The sequence below is a fragment of the Pan troglodytes genome, chromosome 19, assembly GCF_028858775.2.
Source record: "Pan troglodytes isolate AG18354 chromosome 19, NHGRI_mPanTro3-v2.0_pri, whole genome shotgun sequence".
Taxonomy (NCBI): Eukaryota; Metazoa; Chordata; class Mammalia; order Primates; family Hominidae; genus Pan; species Pan troglodytes.
Window position 1 is genome coordinate 74,288,795 of NC_072417.2, and position 12,869 is coordinate 74,301,663.

The following is a 12,869-nucleotide window of genomic DNA, read 5'->3' on the forward strand; positions in this document are numbered from 1 at the left end:
GGGATTTTTCTTTGTGGGAAAAATATTACAACCGTATCATTACTACTTTGAATACAGGAATGTCTTACATGGTAACAAGAATACAAAATGTGTTAAGATTTCTTTCTGGGTTATTTTTCCAAGCGGGTAGTAGAACGCCCAAGGTTATCCACCCTTCATCACAGGCACTTAAGTTTTAGATTGCATTTAAATTAGGATACATCTCGAAACATAAACAAAAGAAAAAAAGAGAGAGAAAAAAGGATACATCTCAGCAGCTGCATCTCTTCCGCTTCACTACCAGCTACACACATGCAGTAGGAGCTTCTTGACATTTTCATGGGTAATATTTGGTCTTCGCAAGTATCAGTACTTCTCTATTTTCTTTCTTGTACATTTAGTGACTTTTCTGGCTAAATTATTGCTGAATATTGTCCGTCGCAGATTGAGGGGTCTCTATTCCATGTTATCTCCATTCAAGGAGCCAGGTTAGCGAAGGCTTCACCACTGAGTTATTCTAGGTAACCATTAGGTTTATAAATATAAGAGTGTTTTCTCGTGTAAGTGAGGGTTTTATATTATTGATGTGATGTGTGAGTGAGCAGGGATAAGGGGACACTGGACATCTCATGGTGGTCACTTCTGCTTACAACTCATGAGCTATAACTGTGCTGTCCAATACAATAGCCACTAGCTGTATTTTTTTAAATTTAGATTTAAAATAATGAAGATAAAATGTATAATTCATTTTCTCAGTTGCACTAGCCACATTATCATATTAGACAGTACAAGGTTTAGAACATTTTTATCATCGTAGAAAGTTCTGTTGCAGACTACCAGGCTAGAACTTTAAGAGGATGGGGAAGTACAGTTATCTTGTATGCCCAGAGGTGGGAAAGAAGGAAATATTACCAAACTTCAATAATGTCTGTCATCATTGGTAAACTGTATGCTTGAAAATTACTCCTCAGATCCTCTATATCCTGTTTTTCTGTTTTTGGGGGAGTGGAATAGGGAGGAAGGGGGCTACAAAGTTAGTTGGGCGATATAAAAAAAAATAATACATATACACACGAATGCATACATACTGCTTCTGTGTGAAAAAAGAAAACTTAAGGAGTACATACTTGAAATTAACATTCTGCCAAGCAGGAGTCATTCTGTTGGATGCCTTCCTCTGAAGGAAGACTGTATTGCATTTGTGTGGCTTTGGGGAAGACATTCAGCAAAGAACACCACAATTCCCATTGAGCTCAGAAAATGTGATTAAGGAGTTTGAATGTAATTACCCAAAGTTTGGCTTTTCTTTTAAAGAACCCATTCATTTTAGAGATTCCTTGATACTGTAAACCTGACAACTCAATCTGGTTTTCTTTTAGGAAGCCTTCCACCAGGAATAGTGTGAGTCAAGGATGAGTACATGAAGATGAAGCCCATGCAATGAGGACAGCCTAGGCCGTGTTAGGCTTTGACTTAAATCAGATTTCATCTACGGCTGAGATGCAGAGGAGAGACTTAGTGAAATATGCAGAGCTCCATTCCAGTTCCTTTCTTATTTGTTTGATGTACAGGCTTATTTAAGTGAAAGGTGGGACACCAGTAGATATACATTCAGACAAATCACCCTGCAGTTATTGCTCAACAGAGTAATAATAATAGATTTGGAGAATGTTCTGTGTTTTCAAAGACAGAGGTTAACAAGCAATGGACAAACCTTCCGTTCTCTATCCCAAATCGTTTGAATCGTTTGACTGCTATATACAATCCCCAGCACTTGTAAAATAAAAAAAGTATGGAGAGAGAGAAAGCAAGTAACCCAGCAGAGTTTGTGACAGAAACTGTTAGCCCTCTTTTGTATTGTTTCTGCATCGTCCTGTCAAACATCTGGAAACCAGCATATTGGCAGTCGTCTCACAACATGATTTTGCATTTACATCATCGTGCTAGCTGGTAGAATTTTTTCCCCCAGGAAAAAAAATCGGCAACTTTTGGTCTGTCACAAGGTCAAGTGATGATTAGTGATGTAGTCTCTCCTAAACACATGGTTAGCACAGAAAATTTAAATCAGTTCCCCAAAATTTGGTAACCATTAGATTACTTCCTAAGTCACTTCCGGATGTCAGGCCTAAGGTGGAGAGGGGGACAGGGCTATTTTGAGTTCTCCGCAGTTTTCTACCAGAGAGATTTAGTTTGGCAGCTGATCCAGCCAAGGAAACGCTCACACAAGGGCAGAGCTAGACAGGAAACACTTTTGAAAGTGCTGTTTTGATAGAGGATCAGGAGATCAGGCAAAGAGCTGTGAACTTTATGTGTAGCCTAGGCCATGTAGCACTAGGCTAGCCACCTGAGGGTATGGAGTAAGAAAGGAAATTAAAGGAGAAGGGCCAGAGATCTTACAGGCAATTTTCTTTTCTCAAAAGAGCAGTGCTAAAAATTATGAATTTCTTTGAAGTAGAGGAACATAATTAATGAATTTCTTTGTTGTTGTTGTTGTTTGTTTGTTTGTAAAACATTCTGCCATCATTATTCACCTTTACATTTTTAACATGATTGTTAGCTTAGACTACGAGAGCTAACCTCACCCATTCTAACCACCTTTTTATAGCTCTCAGAAGAGCTGTCTTCTAAGGAAAACACTGCATTGAGCAAAGGTTGTACTTTTGTAAGATGGACGTTTTATAATGATAAGTTTTGACAACTTGCTCTGGTTGCCATGTGTCTCCCAGTCCTGCTGGTGGGTGGGTATTTGTCAGGAATGAGAATATGTCTGAGATGGTCTGCTTTATAGCAGCCAGTCTTGATTTTCAACTTCCAGGGCCTTCGGCATCCTTTTGGCTCTGTAAACATAGAAGGCTTTGCTGCCCTTGGCTGTGCTGTTGGAGAAAAGGAGAGCATCCTGTTTAGGGAGGTGCCGATCTTCAGTTTCAGAACCATTGTTTGACACCTTTAGTTCCCCCCGTGGACTTCATGTCCTTCCTTGTCCATAGTTTGGAACTTACAATCTGAGTATTCCTTCTATTGAGCTACTCTTCAAGGTCTACAGAAGCCACTTTTGTTTATAAAGCTGTAATTTCTCACAGCAGATCATTTCATTATTTCTGTCTTAATTACAGAATTTCAAAGAAAAATAAAATCCTTATCTGTACTTAACAAAGACTGCCAACACTTTTCCATAGACCACCAATGATTCTTGTTTTGTAGCTTTTTGTTTATAAAGGCAATGTTGTATTCCACAGCATCATTACACACACTCTGCTTCTGTGACTCAGACAGCTGGCAGGTCCAAGATAGAGCATATGGATGACGCTCTAATGACATCTGTCCAGTTGTTGTAATCACATATTTGGTGGACAGCTGAAAGACCCACTTTCACCTTAACTGAGTTTATGTGACTAATTTTAAATTTACTGTAAACACTTTTTTATATGTCTCATGCTTATTAATACTTAATAATAATTCCACAAGCATTTCTCTCAATTCTAAATCCCAGAGCACCATAAAAACTGGCAAAATATCTTCCCAATTAATTATGAGAAATTCATCTGTACAATTTTCTTGTTAATTCTCGTATCCAAAAGAACCACAATATACAACCCAAAACCCCAATCATTAGAATAACCACAAAACCGATTCTTAATTACCTCTTGCCTGGGACACTGCAGAAGTAACCAAATCGGTCCCACAAACATAAGCCTCTCTAACCCTGCCACCTCCCCCAGTTTATGTTACGTAATATGGTGAGAATCTTCTTCCTCAAATAATTTTTATCCTGTCATCCCTATTCTCAAGAATCTTCGGTTGTATCCCATTTTACACCAGGAAGTTCAAATGTTTGAATGGAGATTTAAAAAGTCTAGCTATGCTTCTTGTACATCCCCTCTAGGAGCACACCCACTCTAATCAAATTGACCTTTTTAGTTTAGCTGGGCTCCAACCAGTTCTGTTCTAGCTCCTGAAGTCAGCGTCAAGAAATATTTGTCTTGGCCAGGAGCAGTGCCTCACACCTGTAATCCCAGCACTTTGGGAGGCCAAGGCGGGTTGATCACTTGAGGTCGGGAGTTCGAGACAAGCCTGGCCAACATGCAAAACCCCGTCTCTGCTAAAGATATAAAAATTAGCCTGGCCTGGTGGTGGGCACCTGTAATTCCAGCTACTTGGGAGGCTGAGGTGGGAGAATCACTTGAACCTGGGAGGCGGAGGTTGCAGTGAGCCGAGATTGCGCCACTGCACTCCAGTCTGGCAGACAAAGCAAGACTCTGTCTCAAAAAGGGGGGAAAAAAAAGATGTTGGAGACCTAGGTTCTAGAGTAAACTCTGCCACTACCTAGCTAGGTTGACCTTTAACAAGTCTATTTAACTTTTTCTTAGGTTATTTCTAAGAGAGTTTCAAAATGAAAAAAAATACTATGTGTTTGTAATTTTATGATTATAATTCCATTTAAGTAAAATAACAAAAATAACACTCGTATCATAGACATTAGAGAGTTCTTACTTGGAAAGTTTCATTTCCTAATGACATCACTGAAACAGCAGGTATGACAGAGGGTTCCCTGACTTTGATAGTTTTAATTATCTTAATTTATCCTCTGTTCCTCTGCCTTGGGCTTATTAAGTTTTGAATTAGGTATGAAAATTATTAAGCCAGGGGTATAAATTACAATTCATTAAATAAATTCATAATATATTTTATACGCTTAAAATGAAATTATATTCCAAACTCTTATAATTAAGTGTGAACAATTTGCATTTGAGATTTTAAAATAAAGCCTAAACATTGGTCCCTTCCTTCTTCATTAATTTATTTCTCCGTAAAGGCCTTTCTTCCTTGAGGCCTGTGAGCCTCCAGGCCTTTGCAGCCTGTAGTGGTCTGCACTTCTCTGTTTTTCTTTCCCTGAAAGTGCTGATTAGTGACTTGCGGTGTGGATTCTGATTTATCGCAGACCAGAGCTGCCCCTTAGGGGCTGAGCAGAAACACTCATGAAGGAGCCCTGATTAAAAAGAGTGGTAATGAAGACAAATGTTTCAGAGGGAGTTGAGAGAAAACCAGTCCTTGGCATTCCCCATAGCTCCTCTGAGCTTTTGAAAAGGAGGTAGTGGTAGCCAAAGGAAATATTTCTTCTTTGTTGTTTATTTCTCATGGCACTGGAAACATTTTTCTTTTCCTCTTGGGTGTTCTAATTCTCACTTGTTAACTGCTTTTCATGCAGGGTTGCAATTAACCCCTGGCAGATACCTCACCGTGTTCTCCTTATAGCCACTCTGTCCCCAAAGAAGTTTTTAATGCTTTGACCTATAACCATTTTAAAATTCTTCAGACTTGACACTTGCCTAATTTCTCAGATCATTAAATCACACTTCTGGTTTTTTCCAGTGATTTTTACTAAATTTGATGTTAGGTACCTATAATCACCTTCCCTTCTTCTTATTTTTACAAGACAGAATGCCAGCAGAAAAAAACAAATTCCTGTTCACTTGGTAATTTTAAACACAACCAGGTCAAACGTTTCAAATCTAGTGTTAAGTCCGTAACTGAAGGCACCATTCCAAAATTACTTGAGTATAGGTGAGAACTTGACAGATAATTATGATTGCTTGACCTGGGTCTTGGGGCATCTACCAAATCTTAATGGTAGTCTCACTGTCTGTGGCCATGTGAGCTATAATCTACTGCCCTGGTCAAACTTAACCAAAATTCTGTTTTCTTTCAGAAGATTCCCTAACATTGGAATAAATGGTAAGAATATAGATTGTTTGTGCCAGGCTTATACAATGGGTCTCTAAACTATATTGAGTGGTCAAAATGCCACATTCAGAATACTTAGAGAGGGAAAAAGATAAAGTGCCTTGGAAGCCGTGAAACATTCTAGGGAGCAAGAGCACACCACTGTGCATGCTCCTGGTTTGTGTGCTGCAGACTGTGTTAAATGCAGAGGAGGCAAGGTGGAGAGAAGGAAAGACAAGAGAAGTGGAAGATAGAGTCCACTCCCCTATCCCCGTCAATGAGAAGAAGCTCCTTACCAGGTCTGTGTGGGTCACGGGGCAAGATCAAAGAATCCAAGCAAGGTTCATAAAATGCCACCACCCCTGATTCATGACCTGACCTACTGAAAGGTTTAACTTCCAGAGGCAGGTTGTGGTTTCTGATCCAATCAAGTGGATTCCTTTTCTTGGAGAAAGTCTCACTGTACTGAAAGAATCTTGTCAAATATCCAAGGCTAAAGGAAAATTTTAAATCTAATCCAATCAGATGAAGAAGCTGATAAAAAAAGGTATAACCATTAGTGGGAGAGCAGCATTTAAAATTCTCTCTATGGCTTTTCTGGGCTTTTTACCTCTGTCTCAACCAAAACAAAAACAAAACCCCAGAACAACAACAAATGAGTTGAATGTTGCTCAGATTTGGAGTATTTGATGTTACCCCTTTCTGATGAACGTCTGAGATTAAAGATCTGCATTAAAGATGAAATAGAACACACTAAGAAAAGGGTTGGGTAAGAACTTTCACACGTACTTTTGTTTCTATTGAGGTTGGGTCCATCTTGAAGATCAGGCTCTTCCCCAAATACGAAGGCAAGGTCAGGGTCTGAGTTAGGCTAACTGATGTCAAATACAAGTTCTGTAGGAAAAAACAAAAATTGCTGCCACTCATCTACCAAGAGACAAAGATTTAGGCTGCTGGACTAATTGCCAAGTTTGTAAGATTACTTCAGGAGCACCCTCCAGGCTAGTAGAATTCCGTGCAAATTTCAACAATTTGACATTACTTCCCTGTTAAGTAGGGAAGAAAGACTTAGTAATTTTCAGGACTGAACCAAATTCCCCCTCAAGTATTGATGCACTCTCTTCCCAGTCTGAAATACTGGCATACTGTTCTTTATTTTTCCTGGCTTCAAACAGGCATATTAAGATTTCATGGATCTCTGAATCTTTCTTTGAGGATCTGGGAACACATCAGAAAAACCAGATAGAAAAGAGGGAAGAGGAAATAGGTTATTTCCTTAGCCTCCTGAAGCAAATGAATTGGAAGGGTGCTTTCTGTGACTTTCATTGGCCTGCAACTGCCTGGAATCTCAAAAAAAAAAAAAAAAAAAAAAAAAAAAAGGAAACCCAAAAAAGCATCTTTGATTCCTTACTGTGTAATCTTTTAACAAAGTATTTTGCAAACATACTTAGCATGTGATTTTCACATATGTATTCCAAGGAGCAGTGGAGCAGAGTTGGAGAGATGAAAGCATTTGAAGACTGCAAAGTAATTTTAAATTGAGGGATATACTAACAAAGGAGTCATATACAAAAAGGGAGGAGAGGTAGAGTTGGCCTGATGTGGAAAATAAATATTTCATGTAGTCTGCTCTAGTCTGGCCAGTATGAATTAAATAAAAGTCACATTCATAATGAACACTGGAGCAATTATACATCCTAAAAAGAAAGGGAAGAAATACCATTTCGTAATAAGAAGATGAGGATCAATAATAGTAGTGAACACTTGTTGATTTTTTAAAAATCAACGGTTAGGCACTGTGCTCAGACTTTATGAGCATTGTCTCATTTTTCATCGTTTTATAAATTAGGAAATTGAGGTCTTGTGAAAGTAACGTGCCTGGATTGACACAGTAAGCTGGTGGAATGAGGATTCGGAACCCTGCATGTCTGATTCCAGAGCCCTCGCTTTTTACACCAGCCTCTACTACCTCCCTGTGTGACTCTGGTCAGTTAATCCATTTATAAAATGAGAGTATTGGACTGAGCAATTTCTAGATCCTTTTGGTTCTAGAATTATAGGAAAGTATTTTAAAGTCGAGAGAACTGTGTTATGATGGGACATTAGAGACAAACTGAAATAGTGATTGTAATGACATTTCAAGTTAATGATAGCTAGCATTGATGGAGCCTGTACTATATAATTATGTAATTATATTTACAAACACCTCATTTAACCTTCAAAACAATCCTTTTTGACATCAGTTTTTTGTTCCTAAGAAAAGTTAAGTAACATCTCCAAATCACAGAACTAGAATTATTCATGAAGAGTCAGCCACATCAAAGATCCAAAAGACGGGTTTTAAGATTTCAAATGGTTAATACTCTACTTTTCTCTTAGATTGTTGTTTTTTTTTTTTTTGAAATAAAACATTTGTACAAGTCAGTAAAAGTGATATACAGTATTTCTTCAAAACTGGAATGTTATTAGAGTTCTTGCTTGAAAATAGTTCCAAATTAAACATATGAGGTTTCCAGTAGTTTGAAGACTTTAGAATCCGACTTGAGATCAAATCAGAACTGAGACAGTGAGGTCACCTAAACTGCGACGTGTGAAGTGCCCTGTTTCATGCTTCTTATAATGACATGATAAGGCCATTAGTGTTATCTTTATTATAACAGATGATTATAAATGGTACAGAGTTGGTTTCTTATTATCTGGTACTTTTTGTCACTTAGCCCTAATTTTCTTAATTCAAAGACATATTCTGTTAGTACTAGGGAGCAAGTTTAAGACTGACTTTGCCACACTAATCAAATTACATCAGTGTCAAGTGCTCACTAATTAACACAAAATTTATATCTGCATTAGGTAAATGTCATTTCACCACAGTGGCCTGAAATAAGCTTTTTATTCCTTTGAATTAGCATACCATTTCATTGTAAGTATTACAAACAAGCTAATGACAACATTTAGGCCCATGTGCATTTGTTATTTAGCTGGAAATAGCTAGAAGACAGTCAGTACTTCCAAAGATCTGTAGGAAAATGCCCTGCTTCATTTTTTAACTGATCAGCTAGCTGACTTGCCACCTTGAGGTCCTGTGTGTACATCATAGAAGGGCTTAGCAGACTACTGCCACCCCCTGTCTATATGCAGCCCACGGGCTAGAACAGTTCTCACATTTTTAAATGGGAGGAAAAACATCAAAAGAAGATTTTATGAAACCTGAAAATCATATGAAATTCACATGTCAGGCTCATAAATAAGTTTTAATGCAACAGAGTCATGTCTGTTCACTTATGTATTATCTATGGCTGCTCTCCCTATGATGGCAGAGTTGAGCAGCTGTAACAGAGACCGTGTGGCCTGAAGATACTTACTGTCGGGCTGGTTACAGAAAATGTTTTCCAACCAGAAGCTCTATTCCAAATTCTTTCCTAATGTGGCATACAAAGCCTTGAGGATCTGGCTCCTGTGTGCCTCTCCTGCCGCTGCTGCTGCTGCTGCTGCTGCTGCTCCTGTTTCCGCTTCTGCCATGGCCACCGCCACTGCCGCCTCCTCCTCCTTCTTCCCTGCACCCCTTCGCGCCTGCCTTCCCCGCGACCGGCAGCCTGAGCTCTAACAATTCTCAACTACTAGCACCTCTTAGACTCCAAAATGCTTTGCACCTATTTAAATGTTTTCCCGTGCTCTTCCCTCTACATAAAATCATTTCTTTCCATCCTGAGTACCCATGGCAAGCTCCTATCTTCCAATATTTTTACTTAAGCATCCCCTCTTCTTCTCTGCACCCGGAGCATCTTGGACATAGCTTTGTTTCCACCTTGCATTCACCCACTAGACAGTAAGCTTTTTCAAGACAGATACTGTCTCTTCTTCATCTCTGTATCTGTAGAACAGGGTTTCTCAGCGTAAGTACTGAAGGTATTTTGGACTGGACAGTTCTTTGTGTACTGTCTCTTCTTCATCTCTATATCTGTAGAACAGGGTTTCTCAGCGTAAGTACTGAAGGTGTTTTGGACTGGACAGTTCTTTGTGTACTGTCTCTTCTTCATCTCTATATCTGTAGAACAGGGTTTCTCAGCGTAAGTGCTGAAGGTGTTTTGGACTGGACAATTCTTTGTTTACTGTCTCTTCTTCATCTCTATATCTGTAGAACAGGGTTTCTCAGCGTAAGTGCTGAAGGTATTTTGGACTGGACAGTTCTTTGTGTACTGTCTCTTCTTCATCTCTATATCTGTAGAACAGGGTTTCTCAGCGTAAGTACTGAAGGTGTTTTGGACTGGACAGTTCTTTGTGTACTGTCTCTTCTTCATCTCTATATCTGTAGAACAGGGTTTCTCAGCGTAAGTACTGAAGGTGTTTTGGACTGGACAGTTCTTTGTGTACTGTCTCTTCTTCATCTCTATATCTGTAGAACAGGGTTTCTCAGCGTAAGTACTGAAGGTGTTTTGGACTGGACAATTCTTTGTGTGCAGCTGTTTTATGCATCGTAGGATGTTTAGCAGCATCCCTGGCCTCTACCCATTAGACAGTAGCACGCCCCCTTCCCTCAGATGCCTCCAAATATTGCCAAATGTCCCCTTGTGGACAAAATTGTCCCATTTATTTATTTAGAGATGGAGGCTGGATGTTGTCGCCCAGGCTGGAGTGCAGTAGCGCGATCTCAGCTCACTGCAACCTCTGCCTCCCAGGTTCAAGCAATTCTTATACCTCAGCCTCCTGAGTAGCTGGGATTACAGGTGTGCGCCACCACACGCAGCTAATTTTGCATTTTTAGTAGAGATGGGGTTTTGCCATGTTGCCCAGGCTGGTCTCAAATTCCTGGCCTCAAGTGATCCACCCACCTCGGTCTCCCAGAGTCCTGAGATTACAGGTGTGAGCCACTGTGCTCAGCCAATTGTCCCCATTTAAGAACCACTACCCTGGAAACCAGCAGTAACCAGACCCTGGTGGGTGCTGAGAAAATGTTGAATTATTCAGATAGTTGATTCACATTGAATTGTATACATCAAATGTAAGAATTATTAATTACATTTCAATAAAACTTTTTTTAAAAAAAGTATTGGTTTACTATTAGTTATTATTAGTGGCATTATTATGAGGTGGTTTCCATTTCTTTTCCACAGTGGCCACCAGTGCAACTGATTTTGTCATATACTGTACTCATTGATGCCAAACATATATATCTTATTTAATGCTGACTTCAAACCTGGGAAGTTGATTTGGTTATCTCTTCTTAACTTTTTGGAAATGCAGACACAAAAAGATTCAGCAAATTGCTTAAAATCGAGGTAACTAGCAAGCATATATCAAGGGATACATGACTCGGCTTTTGTCTAGTTTCAAAGCCTGTACTCATTCCATCTGACCATGTTGCTTCCATAAGCCACATGCCAGCCACATAATGAATTTCTTGATTAGAATACAATGCATATACCTACCAAAGATAGTATGTGCATATAGCAAATATGAGCAATTTCTAAATAATGGGAGCATTATTTTTGTTCAAAATGCTAAAAACTGGGGCCGGGCGTGGTGGCGCATGCCTGTAATCCCAGCACTTTGGGAGGCCAAGGTGGGCAGATCACCTGAGGTCAGGAGTTTGAGACCAGCCTGGCCAACATGATGAAACCCTGTCTCTACTAAAAATTCAAAAATTAGCTGGGCGTGGTGGCATACGCCTGTAATCTTAGCTACTCTGGAGGCTGAGGAAGGAAAATCACTTGAACCTGGAAGGCAGAGATTGCAGAGCCAAGATTGCACCAGTGCATTCCAGCCTGAGTGACAGAGCAAGACTCCATCTCAAAAAGAAAAACAAAACAAAAAGCTAAAAACTGAATTATCAGTAGAACAGCCCATGTACTCTGTGGACGGTGATGGGGTTTTGTTTTGTGGGAGTTGTTGTTTTGGTTGATTCGGTGTTTCCTTTGAGTCCACTGAGGAGCCACTGTTTTCTTCCATATCTTTAGATCCTGATATGGTAGGACATGCACAATCTATTTTGAATCATCATGAAGATTGAATTTTCAGCCTACAAAAACAAAAGAAAATTCTTAGGGCATCAGTTCTCATCTTTCAGATAGAACCTAGGACCTGTGAGGCTGGTAATCTTTGGAATAGCACTGTATGGTAAAACTTTCTGTGATAATGGAAATGTGGCGTATCTGTGCTGTCCAATATAATAGTCACATGTGGCTGCTAAGTGCTGGGAATGTGGCTATTATAACCAAGGAACTGAAATTTTAAATTTCATTTAATTTTAATTGATTTAAATTTAAATAGTTTATGTGGCTATTGGCTATCATTTTGAATAGCACAGCTTTAGAAATCTTAGCTTTGACAAAAACCACAAACTTAAGTTTATCCCCAGCAAACATCTTAGGTGCCAGAGACGGCAGATTTGGATTGAATAAATTATCCATGTTGAGTATCTACGTGGGAACTCCTAGTTATACAGTGCAGATTCAGAGATTACTGTTGTACCTTGGCTATGTGACTTACACACAGACCAAATTACTCTGCTGGGGGTAAATTCATACTCCAGTGTTACTTCAACATTTCTGAACATCTTTTTGTAAGCAATTTTGCATTTTTTACTGACTTGATTGTTGTAGTAATTACAAAATAAATTATCCATTTAGGGGGCAGTGTTGAAGCATTGAGGAATAAAAGGATAAATGTGGTATATTTGATTGTTTTCAGTGTTAAAGAACTCTTATTGGAATAAGAGACTTTTGCTTTATTGAAGTCTTATAATTTTTTACTAGAACATTTGTTTTTTGGCTCTTGATCCAAATGACAGCTGAATTTAGGAATTCAGCAGAAAAGTAACAATTCTTTTTGGGCATTTTTCTGATTATTTACTTTGAAATTCAGAGGATTCCATGTCTTGGAATATTTTTTTCATACCCATAAGATTTGAATGGTGAAGATAAGAAAATTATAATAAGTTGATAGGTTTTCATTGGCAGTACATTCTTAAAAAGAAGAAAAATATTTTATTTCAAATGCTATCCTAAATTAGCTGTAATCTTCAAGTTATTTTTAAACCCACTTTATGCTTTTGCTTACATTTGTTTATTAAATCTATTAGATCTAGAAAAAAACAATTAGAGACAGATGAATTTTTTATTCTTGGATTTTCAAGAATTGTTATCTTTTTATTTATACCTATTTTCCCCCTG

The 12,869-nt window shown here is 38.7% G+C and overlaps 1 protein-coding gene and 1 long non-coding RNA gene across 12 annotated transcripts in view; one reads left to right on the top strand and one right to left on the bottom strand.

Moving 5' to 3' along the window:
* Window positions 1-9,283, bottom strand: part of LOC104002960 (uncharacterized) — a 70,680-nt gene extending 61,397 nt beyond the window's left edge. Inside the window, exons 1-2 of the long non-coding RNA XR_010153060.1 lie at window positions 9,063-9,283; window positions 6,490-6,594 (exon numbers count right to left, since the gene is read on the bottom strand). This is a non-coding gene — a long non-coding RNA (uncharacterized LOC104002960). The remainder of the gene's footprint in view (window positions 1-6,489; window positions 6,595-9,062) is intronic.
* BCAS3 (BCAS3 microtubule associated cell migration factor) overlaps window positions 1-12,869 on the top strand; it is a 718,021-nt gene that overhangs the window by 453,723 nt on the left and 251,429 nt on the right. The window contains exon 24 of one of the 11 annotated variants that reach the window (XM_063799117.1): window positions 1,359-1,790. The exons of the other annotated variants lie outside the window; for them this stretch is intronic. Within the exon in view, the coding sequence (XP_063655187.1) occupies window positions 1,359-1,384 (26 nt within the window). The 3' untranslated portion in view covers window positions 1,385-1,790. Of the gene's footprint in view, window positions 1-1,358; window positions 1,791-12,869 lie in introns of those variants that run through there. 11 annotated transcript variants of the gene reach the window in all.